This window comes from Diplodia corticola (assembly GCF_001883845.1).
Source record: "Diplodia corticola strain CBS 112549 chromosome Unknown scaffold73, whole genome shotgun sequence".
Taxonomy (NCBI): domain Eukaryota; kingdom Fungi; phylum Ascomycota; class Dothideomycetes; order Botryosphaeriales; family Botryosphaeriaceae; genus Diplodia; species Diplodia corticola.
This window is the reverse complement of record NW_017971552.1, coordinates 84,117-101,514: the sequence shown is the minus strand read 5'-3', so window position 1 is coordinate 101,514 and position 17,398 is coordinate 84,117. Positions and strand designations below refer to the sequence as shown.

General features: G+C 55.9%; 8 protein-coding genes across 8 annotated transcripts; 3 read left to right on the top strand and 5 right to left on the bottom strand.

Moving 5' to 3' along the window:
• Positions 1–1,134: 1,134 nt before the first annotated feature.
• Positions 1,135–5,838, bottom strand: BKCO1_7300038 (ribosome biogenesis protein nsa2; the record flags this gene model as incomplete). Its single annotated transcript, XM_020278897.1, has 8 exons — positions 1,135–1,150; positions 1,207–1,237; positions 1,282–1,487; positions 1,541–2,020; positions 2,084–2,138; positions 2,494–3,258; positions 3,308–3,576; positions 3,638–5,838. 8 exons carry the CDS (start codon positions 5,836–5,838, stop codon positions 1,135–1,137), a joined length of 4,023 nt encoding a protein of 1,340 aa, XP_020125980.1.
• Positions 5,839–6,845: 1,007 nt separating this feature from the next.
• On the top strand, positions 6,846–7,564 carry BKCO1_7300037 (uncharacterized protein; the record flags this gene model as incomplete). Its single annotated transcript, XM_020278896.1, has 2 exons — positions 6,846–7,267; positions 7,327–7,564. The coding sequence occupies 2 exons, from the start codon at positions 6,846–6,848 to the stop codon at positions 7,562–7,564; spliced, it is 660 nt and encodes a 219-aa protein (XP_020125979.1).
• Positions 7,565–7,620: 56 nt separating this feature from the next.
• On the bottom strand, positions 7,621–8,217 carry BKCO1_7300036 (glyoxalase bleomycin resistance protein dioxygenase protein; the record flags this gene model as incomplete). Its single annotated transcript, XM_020278895.1, has 1 exon — positions 7,621–8,217. The coding sequence occupies one exon, from the start codon at positions 8,215–8,217 to the stop codon at positions 7,621–7,623; it is 597 nt and encodes a 198-aa protein (XP_020125978.1).
• A 520-nt stretch (positions 8,218–8,737) lies between these two features.
• BKCO1_7300035 (translation initiation factor eif-2b delta subunit) lies at positions 8,738–10,338 on the bottom strand (the record flags this gene model as incomplete). The annotated part of the gene is made up of 2 exons (XM_020278894.1): positions 8,738–9,661; positions 9,724–10,338. The coding sequence occupies 2 exons, from the start codon at positions 10,336–10,338 to the stop codon at positions 8,738–8,740; spliced, it is 1,539 nt and encodes a 512-aa protein (XP_020125966.1).
• Positions 10,339–10,831: 493 nt separating this feature from the next.
• BKCO1_7300034 (cral trio domain-containing protein) lies at positions 10,832–11,940 on the bottom strand (the record flags this gene model as incomplete). The annotated part of the gene is made up of 2 exons (XM_020278893.1): positions 10,832–11,133; positions 11,193–11,940. 2 exons carry the CDS (start codon positions 11,938–11,940, stop codon positions 10,832–10,834), a joined length of 1,050 nt encoding a protein of 349 aa, XP_020125977.1.
• A 444-nt stretch (positions 11,941–12,384) lies between these two features.
• Positions 12,385–14,584, top strand: BKCO1_7300033 (dna polymerase subunit alpha b; the record flags this gene model as incomplete). The annotated part of the gene is made up of 4 exons (XM_020278892.1): positions 12,385–12,704; positions 12,755–12,925; positions 12,980–14,354; positions 14,408–14,584. The coding sequence occupies 4 exons, from the start codon at positions 12,385–12,387 to the stop codon at positions 14,582–14,584; spliced, it is 2,043 nt and encodes a 680-aa protein (XP_020125976.1).
• Positions 14,585–14,804: 220 nt separating this feature from the next.
• On the bottom strand, positions 14,805–15,601 carry BKCO1_7300032 (4-carboxymuconolactone decarboxylase; the record flags this gene model as incomplete). The annotated part of the gene is made up of 2 exons (XM_020278891.1): positions 14,805–15,270; positions 15,453–15,601. The coding sequence occupies 2 exons, from the start codon at positions 15,599–15,601 to the stop codon at positions 14,805–14,807; spliced, it is 615 nt and encodes a 204-aa protein (XP_020125975.1).
• Positions 15,602–15,859: 258 nt separating this feature from the next.
• Positions 15,860–17,002, top strand: BKCO1_7300031 (uncharacterized protein; the record flags this gene model as incomplete). Its single annotated transcript, XM_020278890.1, has 1 exon — positions 15,860–17,002. One exon carries the CDS (start codon positions 15,860–15,862, stop codon positions 17,000–17,002), a length of 1,143 nt encoding a protein of 380 aa, XP_020125974.1.
• Between the last annotated feature and the right edge of the window lie 396 nt (positions 17,003–17,398).

Here is a 17,398-nt window from a genome sequence, read left to right as displayed (position 1 = left end):
CCCACTCAAATCACGTATGACGCTCTTCTTGAATTCAAGATGCAACAAATTCGGATGACTCAAGTTCGGATTACAAATGCTGTCAATCGAAGCCTCTCACGCCCACAGACTCGCGTATTTTGCAGGTTACTTTCGCATACATATATAGTTACCGCGGGAGCGCGTACCCCACAATATGTTCCTTGGGACGATATTGGGCTCGGATCATTTAGGGGGTTCGGGCATCACCCTAGGTAACGCACTAGAGCAACCGGTCTCCACGACGATTGGCCTTGCGCACTTAATCGATGCAACGCTCTCCTAAAGCGTTGAACGCGCCAGAGCGTAACCTGCCCGATGGGTGCTCAACGACGCTTCTTCCTCTTCTCGCACGACGTGAAACATGCAGCAGTGTCCGGAAGTTTGGGGCAACTGCCGAGCCCGTGCAGTCGTATGTACATACGACGAGTGTCAGATCGCGCTGCGGCGACAGCAGTTTTCCGGCAACAACACCACCCCGCAAGAGGAGGACGTCAAAGACGCCTCCTCTCCTTCCTCCTCTTCCTCCTCCTCCCCCGCAGGGAACAGCAGCAGCAAGAACAACGACACGCCCTTCGACACGCCCAACGCCCAACGCCCCCGACTCCAACATCGCCCCGCCGGGTCCGAGACACCACCACCGCCCATCACTCTCGCCGCCATCCTGTACTACCACCCTGCTGCGCAAACCCGCGCACTGCTGCTGCTGCGCCGCCTCCCGCGCCGTTCATGGACCGGGCGCCCCGATTCGCGCACGCCGAGGCGCGCAACCATGTCCCGTATTGCAGGCGAGGGGAGCAGGGGTCAACGATCCCGAGTTCGGTCGTGGGAAGATTCCGATCATCTGTTGCTGAGACGTCTGAAATAGTAAGCGCAACTTGATAGCTTTCCAGGTCTGAGGGGCCTTTTTTTTTTCTCATCAAAATCAAATTAAGACACTGCATGCTATTTGATTCTTGAAGCAGAGTCAAGACGTGACAAAAGTGAAAGGCAAAGGAAAAAGAACTGGGAAGTTCGCAATTTTTCTACCCCCATTGATCCGAAGAACGCCTAGAGCCGGTCTCTATTCATACTCACCCAAATCTTCGACATTGCCCGGTGGCCAAGAGATTGCGGTTAAACGAGAAGCACGCTTGGTAGACGGTTAGCTTTCGTCAGGTGCTAAGGAATGGGTGTCTCTCTACTTACGCATTCAGACAGCCATCATTTTCAGGATTATCTACTGGAGTCAGCTTGATTCTTTGAGAGTAGCGGTTGACTTACTTGTGATTTGCGCCCACCTGCCCCAGACGACCTTTCCGGTCGTCGTGGTGAGACCCAAGTCACTCACGTTGACCTCGATGACAGTACCCCTGGTGAGAACACCGAGCTGCGTGTAAAGCGGGTTCTGGGGGTTCTTCTTGACACTAATGATGGGAAGCTGAACGGTGACGCCAAGCTCGGGGTGCGTGACATTCGCCTTCTTATAACTTCTCGTAGGTCAGCTGCCAGTCGCCTGTTTCGAAAGAAAGGCGAAACGTACCGGAGACCCATGGGCCGGATAAAGCGCTCGTACTTGACGGGCCTCCTGGTGAAGTCGCCTCCGACAAAAGTCGGCTTCGTGATCATACGCTTCCAGCTCTTGTGTTTTCTTTTCCCCGAGTTCACGGCGGAAAACATCTCTTCCTCGGAAATGCCGCGAACCTTGGGTAGCGGAACGTTGAAGCGGGCGGCCTTCTCGTTGCGCTTCTGCTTGACCTGCGAGGATAGGGCCTTGGCATTGGTCTCGGAAGAGCGGTCGAGCAGATACTGAGGTAGGGGGGTAGAGGCAGGCTCTGCGGCGTCGGCGGTCTTGACGTTGCGCTCCTCGTGGGTCCTAATGGCCTTCTTCATTTGAATCTTCTCCTTGCGGCGCTTCTCCTGGTAGAGTTTGGCGCGCAGGCCGCGCAGATTCTGGGCATTCTTGGAAGCGGCGTGGCCCTCTCGAGCGGTGCGCTTACGGGCGCGTTCGTCGTGGTCGAATCTGGCGGCAAGCTTTGTTAGTGTGTCTGTGTCGGATTGGCGGGTGGAATTGGGTTGCTCATACCTCTTGCCGTGCAGCTTCCGCCACCGGTCCATGTAATCGTGCTGGGGCATGGCTGCTAAGGGATCGTGAAGGATTGGTGAGGGTGGTTAGTGAGGACGGTCGGTTGGCGAGGATGGTTCGTGAGGATGTTGACGATACCTAGGTAAGGAAGATTTCGGCGGAGAAAGTATTCCTCCGAAGGCTTATCGCTTATCTTATCAGCGATAGCCAGGCACCCAGCCTGCGCGCCTGCCTGCCAGCTCCTCCGCAAAAGCTGTGCCGCGAACACGACGCCGAAGCTGACCAACCCACAATCAGAGAAATTCAAATTGATTCGACTACGGAAATCAAAACAAATAGCAGCAAAAGCCCAACGTTTTTCCTGTTTCACAATCTGACGACGTATATGCTAACCATTCAACTGTTCCTACCCGTAGCATCTCCTCCGCCCATATGAGGCCCACCGCCAGAGAATGGAGGCTGCAGTGAAGCAGCATCATCGTCAAGGTAAGCCTCGACTGCCGCCATTCCCTGACCATTGAAGAGGTTCCAGTCCTCCGGCCGAAACCCAGGATCCATACGGTTGCCCATCCAGTTCGGCCACGCATATTGCTGCTGCTGCTGCTGCTGCGTCGGCATGAACCGCGGCGCCGCCATTGCTGCGGGATACGACGACGCGAGGTTGTTGGAACCGCCAGACGAGAGGAGAGTCCCGTACGCCGAGTCGGTCGGCCCGCTGCTGGTAGTTTCTGTGCCGGGCCCGCTCCCTCCTTGGATCCCCCTTTCCGCCATGACGGTCCGCGCGTCCGGAATGGCCGCCGGCTGCGGAGGAGGCGGCGCGAGGAAGTCACCTACATCGGGGCCTACAGGTGCTATTTCCATTTGCTGCTGCAAAGGCGCCCCGCCTTCGTTGAAGGAGCTGTTCTCGGTTTGCACGCCGTTGCTGTCGTTCTGGTTGTTCATGTTGTTGCGGAAGCTGTCCCACAGCGTCTCGGCCGCGCGCCTCGCTGCGTCGACCATGACGATCCGCAGCCGCTCCTGCATGTGCAGCTCCTCTCTGCGCGCGGCTTCTTCGAGCTCGGTGCGGACGAGGCGCGGGAATTCGCGGCGGCTGTAGCGCTCGAAGTTTTGGAAGGCGATGGAGGCGGGCGAGAAGCCGGTAAGCTGGGCCGTCTCGACTTGGCTGTTGACGCAATCTATAGAGATCAGTTCTCTACGCCTTGAACTTTGTGTACTGCTACTCACATGGCGACGGGGCTTCCCTGTCGTTGGGGAACAGGATGAAATAAACATCTCTCCACTTATCCTCCTCCGTGTTCACCCCCTCTTTGGGCTTCCTGCATCGGAGCCGCTTTGCTTGATGCTCGTTGATGCCGTCGATGATGCGTTTTTCGGAAATGGCCTGACACCTTTCCGTGGCAAGGTGGTGGTCATCGAGTTCTTGCTTTGTGGTGAACACGCGGTAGCAACGAACGCAATGCGCTGGTTGCATGTGGCACCGGTAAAGATGCTCCCTGAATAATGTCAGTGGTTTCAGATAATATACTCACTTCTATGAAATGGAGATATACTCACTTCAACCGTGCTACGGTTTTGAACCCAGGGTACATGCAAGAGGCATGCATTTTCGGCCCTCCTTGATTCGATGCTGACCCGTGCCTTTGGAAATACGGGCAAGCGAATCTTAGCCCCTCGTCTTCTCCCGAGTCCTTCTGCCGCTTTTTTCTCCTCTCAACATTCTCGTCCTCATCTTCATCCTCGGGTCGTTCCGAGTCCTGTATCTTGCGCTTTCCACGCGTACTCGAAGCCTGGTTGGAAGACCCTCCCGCTTGTGCTTTGGCAGAGGCTCGCGAACTCCCACTGGTATTGTTGCTCGATCCTCCAGGTACGGTGTGACACTTCGCCCTCGATCCGAGGATGGAAGACTGGTCGGACGAAGAATATGGAGATAACGAAGACCCCCCACCGGATGCTGGAGAAGCAATCAAAGCAGCAGGAACCATGTCGTCATCGTCACCTTCGGCGTCGGACTCTCCAAAGTCGGAGTCGGAGTCGGGAACAGTGTCCGACATGTCGATGCTGTCGTCGTGGATGTCGAAGCCGAGGAAGTAGTCGAACATGCTCTCGAACTCATCCATCAACTTGTCGATCATCTCATCCATCTTTGCTTTTGGCATCGGGCTGAGCATTTCTACATCGGGTGATAAAGTTGAAGACGAAGAAGTGGTAGGGGTGGCAGATTGACTGGCTCGGTCTGAGGAGGAGCCCGGGCTTGCACTGGTGTCGTTTTTGGGGTGTATAGGGCTTTCTGGGAGCGTTGACTCAGTACCCATCTGCTTTGATGGTGTTGAAGCTCTGAATGAATCTTTCGTATTGAGACTAGTCATCTCGTCCGTCAGACTTTGCCTTCCTGAGTGAGGGGTCACAAGTATCTTGGGGCCGCTCTCTGTGTCGTCATCATTCGAACTTCGATCCAATTGTTGTGCTCGGCTGAGGCTGATGGTTTTATCTTGATCCGTAGCCTCGAGATTATGGTTGGTCCCCTTTCCAATGCCTTGCGTGATTCTTTGGCAATCAAGGTTATGTTCCAAGATCTCGTGCTCATTTCGATTCTCCACGTCCAGAAAGAAACAGCGATTCCGGTCAAAACATCCTTCGAGGCGGCACACAAACACGCTGGATGGACCGGAAGGCTGGGACCGCGGAGCCTCGCTCGAAGACCCTTTGGTGGATACCGTGGATACCGAAGGAGCTGGTGCGCTTAGAGATGGTTGATTCCCTCCTGACTTGGAATGACGAAGCGGGCTTGGGACTGTGAGGAATCCGGACCGAGAGTTCGACGGCCGTTCCAGAGACATGGTACTAGCTGCCGAGCCGGCATACCCCGAATCATTTGAACAGGCTGGAGACTCTGTCTGACAGTTTACAAAGACGCCGCCGTGTTCTGCCACCACCGAACTGATTGGGACAGAGCAGAAGCCGGCGGGCTCAAATTGTGCCGCGCTCAGCGTACTCAGGGAATCGACAGGGGAAATGGGCGCGTCATGCTGGCTTCCGTTGCAGTAATTGCAGGGACTGATATGACCGGGATTCAACGCGGCGGCGTGTCCACGCGCTGGTGGTGACACGTCACAATGCTGCCTCAATCCAACGCCAGTGTGTAGCTTCAATCCAAAGCCAGTTTGCAGCATCGGATAATCGTTCGAAAAAGGTGTAGACGAGTCGTCGTCTGACGACAATGGAGAGGGGCGGCAGTGATAATCCCGAATGCTGGAGTCACTGGCGGGAGGGGTTGGCAATCCAATGGTAATGAGAGGAATGGTGGTCCTGGCTGTGACGGGCTTCGGAACCATACCCTCCATCATTTGCGGGCTTCTTGGGAACGGCGTCAGTTGGTCGAGAATCAGTTGTCCGTCGTGGGCAACTGGACTGAGAGGACTCCTTTCCAGGTCCGTGTCATTGGTAGTAGCAGGGGAAGGGATCTGGCGTACAGTTGCGCCCGTACAGTCTATCCGGTGTCCAAAATGCGGCACCCTCTTGCGAGTCCGTGGATCGTGTGGAACCGTCAAGGTGGGATTCTGCAGCGCATTGCGGTTCCCGTGGAAACAGTGGGCATTTCTTGAACCAACAGTGCTTTCAGGGTCCTGGGAGAGCTTGAGACGATGCTCATAGGAAGGAACATAATCTAATGTTACGGCGGCACCTATTCCAAGGAGAAGATGGTCTGTCCCTGCAGCTGTAGGAGGTCGCTGTGGCGAGAAGCGGTGGTTGTTCATGGAGTGTAAAGCTGTAGGTAGTCCTTTGCGAACTACCAAGGGTCATTGAGGCAGCGAAAGACTGTAAAAGAGAGATGATGCGTGGCAAGGCTGGGAACGGTGTAAGGCTGAAGCAACGGACAGCCTTGTCAGGCAGAAGTGTGGCGAAGTGTGAACAGCTAGCAGCTAAATGCACATTTCCGCGCGTGAAATAGTTTCCAGTACAATTGAGCCTCACTGCCATCTTCTTGCAAGATAGTGGTGGCAGTGGGGTTGGTCCCTCTTTCAAGAGTTCTGCGCACTCGCGCAAAACTAAGGCGCGTGAACATGCAAGCCATGCTCTGCGCCATGAATCACACTAGTGTCGTGTGTGCTACATGGGTAGTTCCGACCGTCCGATATGTTTGGCCTTCCAATCCCCCTTACCCAGATTCGTCTCAAGCGCCAGCGCCGCTAGTCGCGTGGGCTGAAGAGGTCCAAACCACTGCGAGTGCACCTGGCCCCCACGACGTTAAAGACAGAGGCCGCACCTTTTAAACCGCATTGGAGCCCGTTGATCTGCCCACATCTGGCTTAGCAGGAGCTGACGTAGTATGACCGGGATACTGATTGGCACAATGGTAATGCGCAAGTGCGTAAACATCCATGAGGGACTTCGCCGGTGAGACGGGCGGCACTGAATGAGGCTGCGCACGCCGACACTCGTGTTATAAACGAGGACTGCGCAAATGTGTTAAGAAGCTGATGGTAATGCAGTCCGTCCTTCAGTTGCCCCGAAGGATCAGTTCGTTGCCTCTGATGCCGTGTCCATTGGCCAGCGAGCGGCAACCACTTGGCTGGATGAGGCGACAACTTGGCCTGCAGCCAGGTTGAGCGCAGTCCCGTCTGCGCGAATGCGCATTATCGCAGTAGAGAGGTGGTCTAAGGGGACGTAAGGGCTCGGATGGCTTCTATAAATCATTAGAATGAACCGGAAGAGGCCGCTTGGTGTCAGCTTTTTTGGAAGCCGTATCCAAAATCCGCCCACGATGTCGTGTCAGAATCCCGCAAACGTCGCCCCCTTTCTCACCCGCGATACCAGCGTCGGTCACCAGAACGGAAAGCCGCAGGACCAGCAAGCCGGTGACCGTGTCTATTTCTGTCGTAATTGCAACTTCGGCCCCATGATCTGCGCCCTTTACTCTGCCTGCATTGTGTGTTCACGCGAACTGGAATCCAATGGCGACATAGACTTCATCCCAGACAACACCGGCGGCCGCACAAAGCCTCAAGAGCCTCAAGGCAGGCATCACGCGGGGCCTTCCGTCAGACGTGATGATGCAAGGCAAGCCGTGAACTCGTCCAACCAGGCTGCCGAGCCTGCGGAGCCGCACAGGCAGCAACTCCCCGAATCGACTGAAGAGCCGACATTCCAGCCTCGCATCATCCAGGGTGATGGTATGGTGACTATGTAAGGCTTCGTAGCCCGGGTGATACCGATGTTTTCAGCCGCTGATGCCTTGAAACTAGCCCCGGGCAAATCAACGACGGTCACAATATGTTGAGCCAATATATCAACAGCCCACCAAGCGTCGTCGAAAGGCTGGCCAATGGGTTCGCCAATGACGGAAGTTTGCTGGAAGACACCGAGTATATCGAGGCTTGCTGGAAGCTTGGATACGAACCATATGTGTGGGAATACCAAGAGGGAGACCCACTTGACCAGATGGAACCGCAAGGCTATGACTTCATGGAACACTCCCAATGAATTCTCTTCATTTTCATTATCCGCCAAGACATGACGAGCACCTGTACATGCATGGATCAGATGGGTCTGATGGCCTCCACGTTCCTCGGTCCAACATTGGCCCTCTTCTTGATCACCCTCTCATCCTCCCCGGCCTTCAGCCTCCGTACCAGCTCCTCCGGATCAAACTCGGCACCTATGGGGTTGGTCCTGAACTCGTCTGACCGCATGTACGCATTCGCCTCGTCCGCCGAGTCGAAATTATCAACCTGCGTCTCGACCTCATTACCATCCGGATCGGCATAATACATACTTGTCGTCGGCCCATGATTGACGCACCAGAGCGGCACGATACCGTTCGCCTTCCGCTGCAGGTACGCCAGCGCCAGGTCCTCGAGCGTGGCGAACGTGAAGGCGAAATGGCGCAGGCCCGACGTGTTCGCTGCCTTGGGGCCAACGGTACGCACGGCGATGATGGCGACGCGGTGGTGCTCCGAGTCGTATGTCAGGAACGAGATGAAGTCGTTTTCATGGCTAATGGTGGCGTTGAGGAAGGTCTTGTAGAAGGAGGTCATGGCTTGGTAGTTGGATGGCTGGGTCTGCAGAACGATGTGCGCGAGATAGGCGGGACGAGTGACGACAGTGCCGGGGTTGGATAGGGTTGGAGCTGCCATCGTTTCTGAGTTTAGGGTGTTTGATCGCAAAGCAGCGCGCCGTGGTGGTTTAAATGCTTACCCCTCCTCTCGGTGCGGGGAATGGCTGTCATCCATTGCAACGGAATGTAGCCGCATCCTGATTTGGTATAGGCCATTGTCAGCCATCATGTTGCGAGTTTGAGGTAAGCGATGACGTACTGTGCTAGCCAGAAGGACATACTTGGAATAAATCAGTGGTCAAAAGCATACGAAGTAGCGTCAGAGCCCACTCACGTCTCGCACAGCCCACGTACCAGTAAGGCAAATTTGTTCCATTGCTGATGCAATCGTAAGCAACTATCTCTTGACATCCCGGTGAGCATTTCCATAAAGAACCAGTCATCTAAGCAAGTCCGTTTGTCCACTCGTAGGGAAAAGCAGGAAACCAGAAGTACTAATAACCACATGTCTCCTCTTGTGGTATAAACCTTTTGCGCCGTTCCCATGCCGCTTTTTGGTTCCCTTTCCTAGCCAGGCCTCTCGGGATGCATCGTCTACTTTAGACGCTCGTGCTGATGCGGTGCACAACAGGGACCGAGCTTGGTGGCAAGCTTCCCATCTCGGTGACGACCATTTTCACATACTCGGCGGGCGTGACGTCGTACAGCACGTTCAACAGCTGCAGATGAGGCGTCTCCTTCCATTTCTTGAGCGCGCCCTCGCGACCCTTCTTCTCCGCGCCAGCCTCCCCATCTTCCTCCGTAAGACCCTCGCCAATCCATTCGCCGTCACCGAGAATCTCATCCGCAGGTGCGATCTCGTTGTTGACGATCGAGTCGAGCGCAACGCGTTCGGTGAACTTTACCGACTCGCAGCACACGATAACGGGAATGTCGCGCTCATGCGCAAACATGGCGATGATTGCCGTGCCGACGCGTGAATAAAGGCGGCCATTACTCATCATGGCGGACGCACCAAGGAAAACCTTTGAGGCTTCTTTGACGGCGTGTGAAGCGGCGCCGACGAGGGTGTAGCTGACCTGGATGCCAGCTGCCGCAAGGCTACGCGCCATCTGCTTTCCTTCAAAGAGCGGCTTTGAATCCACCACATTGACCCGGAACTTGCGACCGTCTGCATGAGCACGGAGGAGTGTCTTGAGGACGATGCTGCTCTTTGCAAACGTCACGACCACGTCGCCGTCCACAATCTTGGTGCTCGCAGACTCTGAGATAACCTCGTCTGCAGCGGTGAATTTCTCGCGGATGAAGGTATCGATGTGAGCGAGAAGGTGAGACTTTGCAGTCGTCTCGGGAACAGAAGGATCAACCTTGATGATCAGATCCTTCAGCCAACGGATGGCGTTGCCTTGAGAGACGGAAAGCGGTCGACAGCTGGAAAGGTGAGAAATCTGAGGCGAAAGATGATGCGATGTGAGATGGCGGGCAAGCGAGGTGCCAGGAGGAGTGGTGTACGACTCAATGACCTAGAAGCGTGTCACGATAATGCCACAACGGTCATTTCCTGACCGGAACGTGGTGGACATACCGATTTGAAAGCCAGGAGCATGGCGACAGTCCGCGCGTTGCTACCGCAGATAACATAACTGCTCATTTGCAGACCCAGCGCCAGAATGGCAGGGTGAACTTCCTTCGCCGCGCCCTCAATCTCATGCCTTCGCGGTTGGCCGTAGAGGTGCCCAAACAAGCCCACTTGCTTCTCAGCATGTTTCTTCTTCTCGCTCTTGACCTCCTTGACGGGCCCGCCGGCAGGCCCGCTCTGCGACGGCCTCCTCCGCATGGGAAGCGGACGGTCCTGCTGCTGGCCGCCCCGCGGACCTCCACCCTGCTGGTTCTGCTGGCCTCCCTTCTGTTCCTTCTGCTTGCCCTCTTGCTTTTTGCTACCCGCAGAGGGTTGAGGAGCACCTCCACCTGCTGCGTCCTTGGCCGCTTTCTCAGCAGCGCGCTTTGCGGCCTTTTCGGCTTTGGCGCGCTTCTTGAGTTCGGCGCCCGACAGCTTCTCCTCCTTTGGTGCAGCTGGTGCGGCACCAGCGGCGGGGGCCTGCTCTTTTGACATATCGGCAGGCTTTGTCTCGGCGGGTGTAGTTGCCGGCTCGGTGGTCTGGCCGTTGGCCGACTTGGGCGTGGGGGTGGGGTCAGCCATTGCGGCCACCGAAATCGCGGGTTTGAATTTTTCTGGAAAACTCGGAGTCGGTGTGGGAGCTCGATGCAGCGGGGTCCGCGGTGGGGCTCTTCGTGGCTTGTGTTTGGGACGGTGAGCTTGTGGACGGGCGAGAGTGTGTGTTGGGTTGTGCTTAAGAGTCACATTCGAGCTCGGCATCGTACAAAAAATGTGGGCTGCCGTAGTGCGTCATTCCGGCGCGCGACGCGACCCATGCGCGCAACCTTCGGCGTGCGGATGCATCCATGCAGCCACAGAATCAGGCCTAGTTGCTCTTGTACTCTACTACTGCACTGATGCTCTTGGGTATCCCGAATGAAGTAAGCTGGGGAGCCAGACAGACGCCGTCCATGGCTTTCAATGTAAATTCTCCCGTTGCTGAAGGCAGCCACAATTCCAATCCGCCCGAATCTATAAACGCCAGGAAATGCCCAAAGTCCCGTACATCTTACTCTATGGTCTCTGTTCGGACTTTTCACGGCTCGGCCGGAGCGGCCTCTTCACCGCCCTTGAGAATGAACTCGCTGTCACCGATCTGCTTGCCTCTAGCTTCCCATCTGGATTTCCTATCGCCGCGGAGCTTGTCGCACATTTGGTTGAGAGTAGGCCAGTACACGGAGTGGTCATACTCGAACTCGACCTCTCCACCGTAAGACTTCATCAATTGGACGGGGGGAATGAAGTTGCCAAAAGGCTCGTTGAACTTCATCTTCTCCTTGGTGACGGGATCGATGAGGGGCGAAATGAGCTTGAAGAACGTCGAAACGTACCAGGGAACTGCAATCAAATCAGCACCAATTCAAAACTCCATCGAGTTCAATCCGCTAGGCACTCACGCTCTGAGATCAAGGACTTGCCATTCCTCTCAGGGTATTGTCCCTGAAGGATGTTGAGCACCTGCTTGCCCTGGCTGAGCGACGGGTTCTTCGCCGATGTGCTGTTCTTGAAGTTGATCAGGAGCGCAATGCTCTCCACACCCGCTGGCATCAGGTCGATTGCCCTCTCCAGCATGAAGACCAGGTTGTGCACCTGGCGGTCACTCTTCTCCGTGTTCTGCTTGGACGGATCCATGTACAGGCAGGGGCGGCCATCATTGTCGAAACCCAGGATGATGAGCTTGCCCGTCTCGTTCTCGGGCGAAATGTAGTCGGCGGTAAAGCCATTGGTGCCGTACTCGCGGCGCCAGATGACAGTGTCCAGCAGACGCTTCTCGGCCGCGGCGGCGGAAGCCCACTTGACGGCGCGCAGGTACCGGAGCAGGCATTCCTTAGTGAGCCACATGCGCTCGTCATCCGACAGCGGTTCCTCCTCGCTCTTCTTTGCTGCGGCCTTGGGAACCTTCTCCCACTTCTTCACGCTGTCAAGGAGCTCCTGATATTTCTTTTCCTGGTCGGCGGTGAGGACGGCGGGCACGGCAGGCTTGCATTGCGGCAGCGGGTGGGGGAAAGGGGCCTTGGCGGCGCCAGCTGCAGGAGCGTCTGCCATGCTGGAAGCTGGGGCGGAGTTCGTGGGCTTGTCGGAGGCGTCCTTCTCGTTGGAAGAGGCGGCGGGCGGATTGATCTGCCCGGTCTCGGCGGCGGACATGATGTTCAGGAGATTGCGGCGTGTCGGATGGGGCTAAGTCGATATTGCGTAGAGTGCTCTAGCGGAGGTTGCTCGAGGCAGGCGGGCAGGTCTTCTTATAAGCGGTGCTGCAAAAGATAGGGGAGCAGAGACACGGGGCAACTAAAGTGCCATCAACTAAAACAAAACATGGGCTTGAGATGTGCAGCTAGGTTCCAGCACGCCGGGCGGCGGGACTGACAGGCTGAGGATGGCCCGATTTAGGCCCTGCGCGGAACCCGCACTCCCGGCCGCCAATCCCCAATCCCTCGCGCCGTCGGCCGGCAAAGCCCGTCCGTCCCCGCCCGCCGTGCGTGCTTGGCCGTCGCGTCGCGTCGCGTCACTCGGCGAACGCGTCTCTCGCGCCCGTGGCCGAGAATTGCTGCATCGTCAAGCAACCACAGCCCCGCAACCCTCCACTCCACCATGGACAACACCACCGTCGAGCTCAATGAGCTGTTTGGCTCGCCAAACGCTGCCCTCCCGCAGGATGTCCTCCTCGAATTGCAGTCGCTCCTCCGCTTGCACTCCATCTCCCCCCAGGAGCTCTTCTACAAATGGGAGTCGTACAGCATAAAAATGGGCCCCGATACCACCCTGACTCTCAAAACCGCACGCGACTTCAAGAAAGACATTCAAGATACTCTGGAACGCGAGAATCGGGCAAAAGCCGCCCATGGAAGATCGGACAGGAGAACTGTTGCTCCCGCCCGCGCCGGCGCAGGCAATGCCGACGTATTCGGAGTGTGAGCCTTGCGCAGTCGCATAGAAGGTCCTTATTGCTGATGACCGACAGGCTCGATGGCATGGTCCCGAGCACCCCTCATGGTGCTTCACGCACCCAGGTCAACGGCAGCGCAGCGAAGAGAAAGTCGACATTTGACACCCCATCGGCGAAAGCCACCAAGAGCGCCATGCAGGACTCCCCAAAAACCCCACATACAGCAAATGGCGTTGGTGCAGCAGCGTAAGGCATCCATCCTCGCACTTCCAAAATCCTCAATCCTCTAAGCAATTGCAGAACCTCGTTCGCGGACCGCCCGAAAGCAGGCCAGATCATGGAAACGTTGAACGCCCAAATTCCGCTGCCCGAGCCTCCTACTGAGTCGCCTGCGGAGCCTCGTGTCAAACTCAAGGCAAATACAGAGCTTGCTAAATTCGGATACAAGACGATGGCCATGAAACTTTCCGAGGCATCGGAGATTCTGGATGATCGCATTGACGAGTTTCTGCAAATCGTTCAGGAACACCACAACTTGGACGATAGCGCTTTCGGTAACCCGGCTGGCCAAAGCACAAATGACATTATTGCTGTTGGCCGGATTGCATCCGACAGCAGTGAGGGCAAGCTGAATGCTGCCTCTCTCGTACTAGAGACGTCAAGGCGAACAGGAGCAGGACTAAGAGTCCCCTTACAAGCAGACAAGCTGCCGAACTACAGCTTCTTTCCTGGCCAGATTGTTGCAGTACGAGGTAGTAATCCAGCAGGCTCGTTCTTCACGGCAAAAGAGCTTCTCGAAATCCCGCTGTTGGGGCCTGCTGCCTCTACCGCTGCTGAGCTCGATCTAGCCAACGGCCGTCTCGCCTCCACAGGGGACATGGATATCGATGGATCCGAGACCGAAACAAGGCCGTTGGGTATTATGGTCGCATCTGGTCCCTACACACCAGGCCATGTCCTCGACTTTGCAGCTTTCCATGCGCTTATGGAGACAGCGCTCGAGTCCCGTCCAGACGTCCTCGTCCTTAGCGGCCCTTTCCTCGACATCGAGCATCCTTCGGTCGTCAATGGTGATTTTGAAATTCCCGACAACGCCATTCCCAACCCTGATAAAGCCACGCTCAAAGATGTCTTCCGCTACCACATCTCGCGGCCGATCAATCAGCTCGCCGCTCAACACCCTAGCATCACCATTATTATCCAGCTCTCCGTCCGTGACGCCATCGCCAAGCATGTTTCCTTCCCGCAAGACCGCGTCAAACGCCAGGAGTTGAGTCTACCGCGGCAAGCTACCATCGTGACCAACCCCGTCACCATTAGCATCAACGAGATGGTCGTCGGCATCACCAGTCTGGACATCCTCGACATGCTGCGTCGCGAAGAGTGCGTCAGCGAGAAGGCGAAAATGACCAACGCCATGGTCCGCTGGGGCACAAACATCATCTCTCAGCGCTCCTTCTTGCCCGTCTTCCCGCCCACGCCACGGGAGGCTTACCCCAAAATTGATGCGGATAGGGATGGTGCGGCGGCTGGTCAGGGAGAGGGTGACGATGACAAGGTGGATTTGCTGCCCGTTGGAGCGATGCTAGATACAAGCTATTTGAAGCTGGCGGAGTGGTTGAATGTGCGGCCGGATGTGCTGATTACGCCTTCGGCCTTGACGCCGTTTGCCAAGGTACGTGTTCCTTTGAAGAGCTCGAAGAGTAGCAAAGCTGACAAGGTCTACAGGTCATTAACTCCGTTCTTGTGCTCAACCCTGGCACGTTGAGCAAAAAGCGCGGCCCAGGGACTTTCGCGCGGATGACGGTCCTGCCAGCTACAATCACCGATGAGGAGAGAGAGCGCAATGATATTGTCCCGCACAATTTGTTTGAGCGGTCGAGAGTGGATATCGTGCATGTTTAGGACGGACAAGATGGATTGTGCATGAGAATGAATGAGGTTTGGGCGTGTCGCATGCAAAATGGAAAATTTGGCGTCGCAAGGAACTGGGATGGATATCATGGTTCGATGCGGCGGCGTTCAGGAGTTGAAATCTTGTTATACACACTCAGGGCAGGCGCTTTTCCCACTTCATCTCTCATACAAAACAAACGACAAGAGACGAGACGCAAACGTAGTATTTTTACTGATCCGGCCCCGTGTCCGCGTTCTTCTCTCCCACGTTCAACGCCACCAAAAATCTACTCACGCAATTGTACGCGCCCACCGTGGCCGTAATCTCAACGACCTCTCTCTCGCTGAACAGCGTCCTCAGTCTCGCAAACAACTCATCCGGCACGCTCACATCCATGGTCATCGCATCAGTGTAGTCGAGCACCGCCAAATGCCGCTCCGTCAGCCTCTCAGACGGCTCGATGTCATCGTCAGTGGCGGTACCGCCCGGTCGTTGTTGCGCCTGCGACTTGGGGCGCCGGCGCGCAATGTACTCCATGTCTCGCTCGTCGAGATCGCCGGTGGCGCGTAGGAGCGGAGCGTGGTCCATCCATTCGTACCACGCGCGGTTGAGGACAGCGACGCGGCAAATGGCGGTTTCGCGGATAGAGGCCGATATGGACGTGCGTGTGCGAATGGCGCCGAGGAAGGAGTTCCTTGAGGGAGTGTTGGTTTAGCGTGTAAGCTTCAACGAGATCGTGTGGCCGACTTCTACATCCGTAAGAGTGCGGGGCTCTCGTCTGGATATGTTGGAGGAATTTGATGTTGTGCAAATGACTGGTCGTGCCAAAGCTTTATAGTTGCTTTGAAGATTCTGGAGTAATGGACAAGCACTCACCAGCCATCTGCAACCGGAGGCGAGTGGAGCAACGCTCGATCCAGTTCCAGAAGGCCTCGTTCGCCTCGCCTTTCCTGAACGCGCCTGACGATTGCTTGGTCGGCTTCGCCTTGGAATTGGGGAGGGTTGGGCACGTAAGGAAGACGCATGGTGGGCCAATGGCTTGGACCGGAGCTCTAAGAGAGGCAAGATGTCGTCTCCGGATGTAGGGGCCTCGTCGATCGTGGAAGTTGGCTCACATAGGCACCATGTCCATGGAGACGCGACGGTGGTGTCAAACGTGGGGTAGTGGGGCAGGCGACGCACGGCGCACAGCCAAAGTCGTGGCCGATGACATGTCCGAGAGAAGTTCCTGCCTCCATCGTCCGCGCATCGTCCCTCCGTCTTCTCCACCGGCATACTTCAAGATGGCTCCGAGAAGTGCTGCAGCAAAGTTGGCAAAGCGCAACAAGAACAAGAAGACGGCAGCCCCGCCCAAGAGGAGCGATGCGCCCCAGCAACAAGAGGCGGCAGAAGTCTCCGCGAAAATTCCGCTGGAGCTACAGCAACTTCTGCTGAACGTCTTTCGGAACGCTTTCCCGAGCCGGTTCGGCTCCGACCTGAAGTCCCTGCTCCAAGAGGTAAAGCAGCATCTCTACCACCGCGACTTCTTGACTGCTTTTGGAAAAGCCGAGTATCTCGAAGCGTACGCCGTGCGCTGGAGCCCAAGCCGCGCCCTGGGCTACCTGCAAATTTTCAATGATTTGGAGCAGCATTTCCTGGCCATAGAAGAGGCCGGGAGCAGGGAGACTGGGAAGCCCTGGAAGGTCGTTTGCCTCGGTGGTGGTGCTGGCGCAGAGATCGTTGGTCTTGCCGGTCTGCTGAAACAGTTGGTTAAGAAAGATGTACCATCTGAGAGCATTCAAGACGAACGTCCGTCAGAGGAGTCGTCAGATACTGCCATGTCAGCACCAGCGCTACCACAGTTTGAGATATCCGCCATCGATATTGCCAACTGGACACCCGTCGTAACAAGTCTCCACTCTGCAATCACCACCGCCCCGACGCTATCTCAGTACGCATCCGCTGCTGCCAAAGCGAGCAACGTAGAGCTCTTGCCTCCCCATCTCTTCAAAACGACATCTGTCCAGCAAGACATCCTCACCATGTCCACAGATGATCTCTCTGACCAGTTGCACAATGCCGACCTCATCACCCTCATGTTCACCCTGAATGAACTGTACAGCACCTCGCTTGCGAAAACGCAGGCCTTCCTCATGAGGCTCACTGCAAGCTTACAGCAGGGTTCTTTGCTCCTTGTTGTGGATAGCCCAGGCAGTTACTCCACAGTCACGCTTAACGGAGCCGAAAAGCAGTATCCGATGCACTGGCTGCTCGATCATACCCTCTTATCGGTTCCGAAGGATGCAAAATCAACTGGAGAAGGACCAAAATGGGGAAAGATCCATTCGGATGAGTCCAGGTGGTTCAGGCTTCCGGAAGGGCTGAAGTACCCGATCGATTTGGAGAACATGCGATACCAGATTCACCTCTACGAGAGATTACCATGAAACCATAAAATAGAGAAAGTCGGGGCTTCTACCTCTTTGTAAGGCTTACCGCCGGACAACCCGTCATTTGCTGTCATGCACCCTAGGCTGTGTGGCGTAGCCCATTTGTTCCTTCGGTGAACATACGGAATTGCGATTACACTGTGCTGTCCCTGCTCTTCATCGCCAACGAAGCCCACAAACTGCCCGGCGTTCTCCTGTGAAAGGAAGCCAGCACACCAGAAGATCAACCTCAAACGGCCTGCGTCTTCTAAGTACAAGAACGCGGCGCAAACCAATCTTTCTTATTTACAGCTACCCGTATCCTCATACATCCCATTTGATTCTACTCACCATGTCCGAAGAAGATGTATCTTCAGAACTTCTTGAAGCCGACCGGGATGAACTCCGTGACCG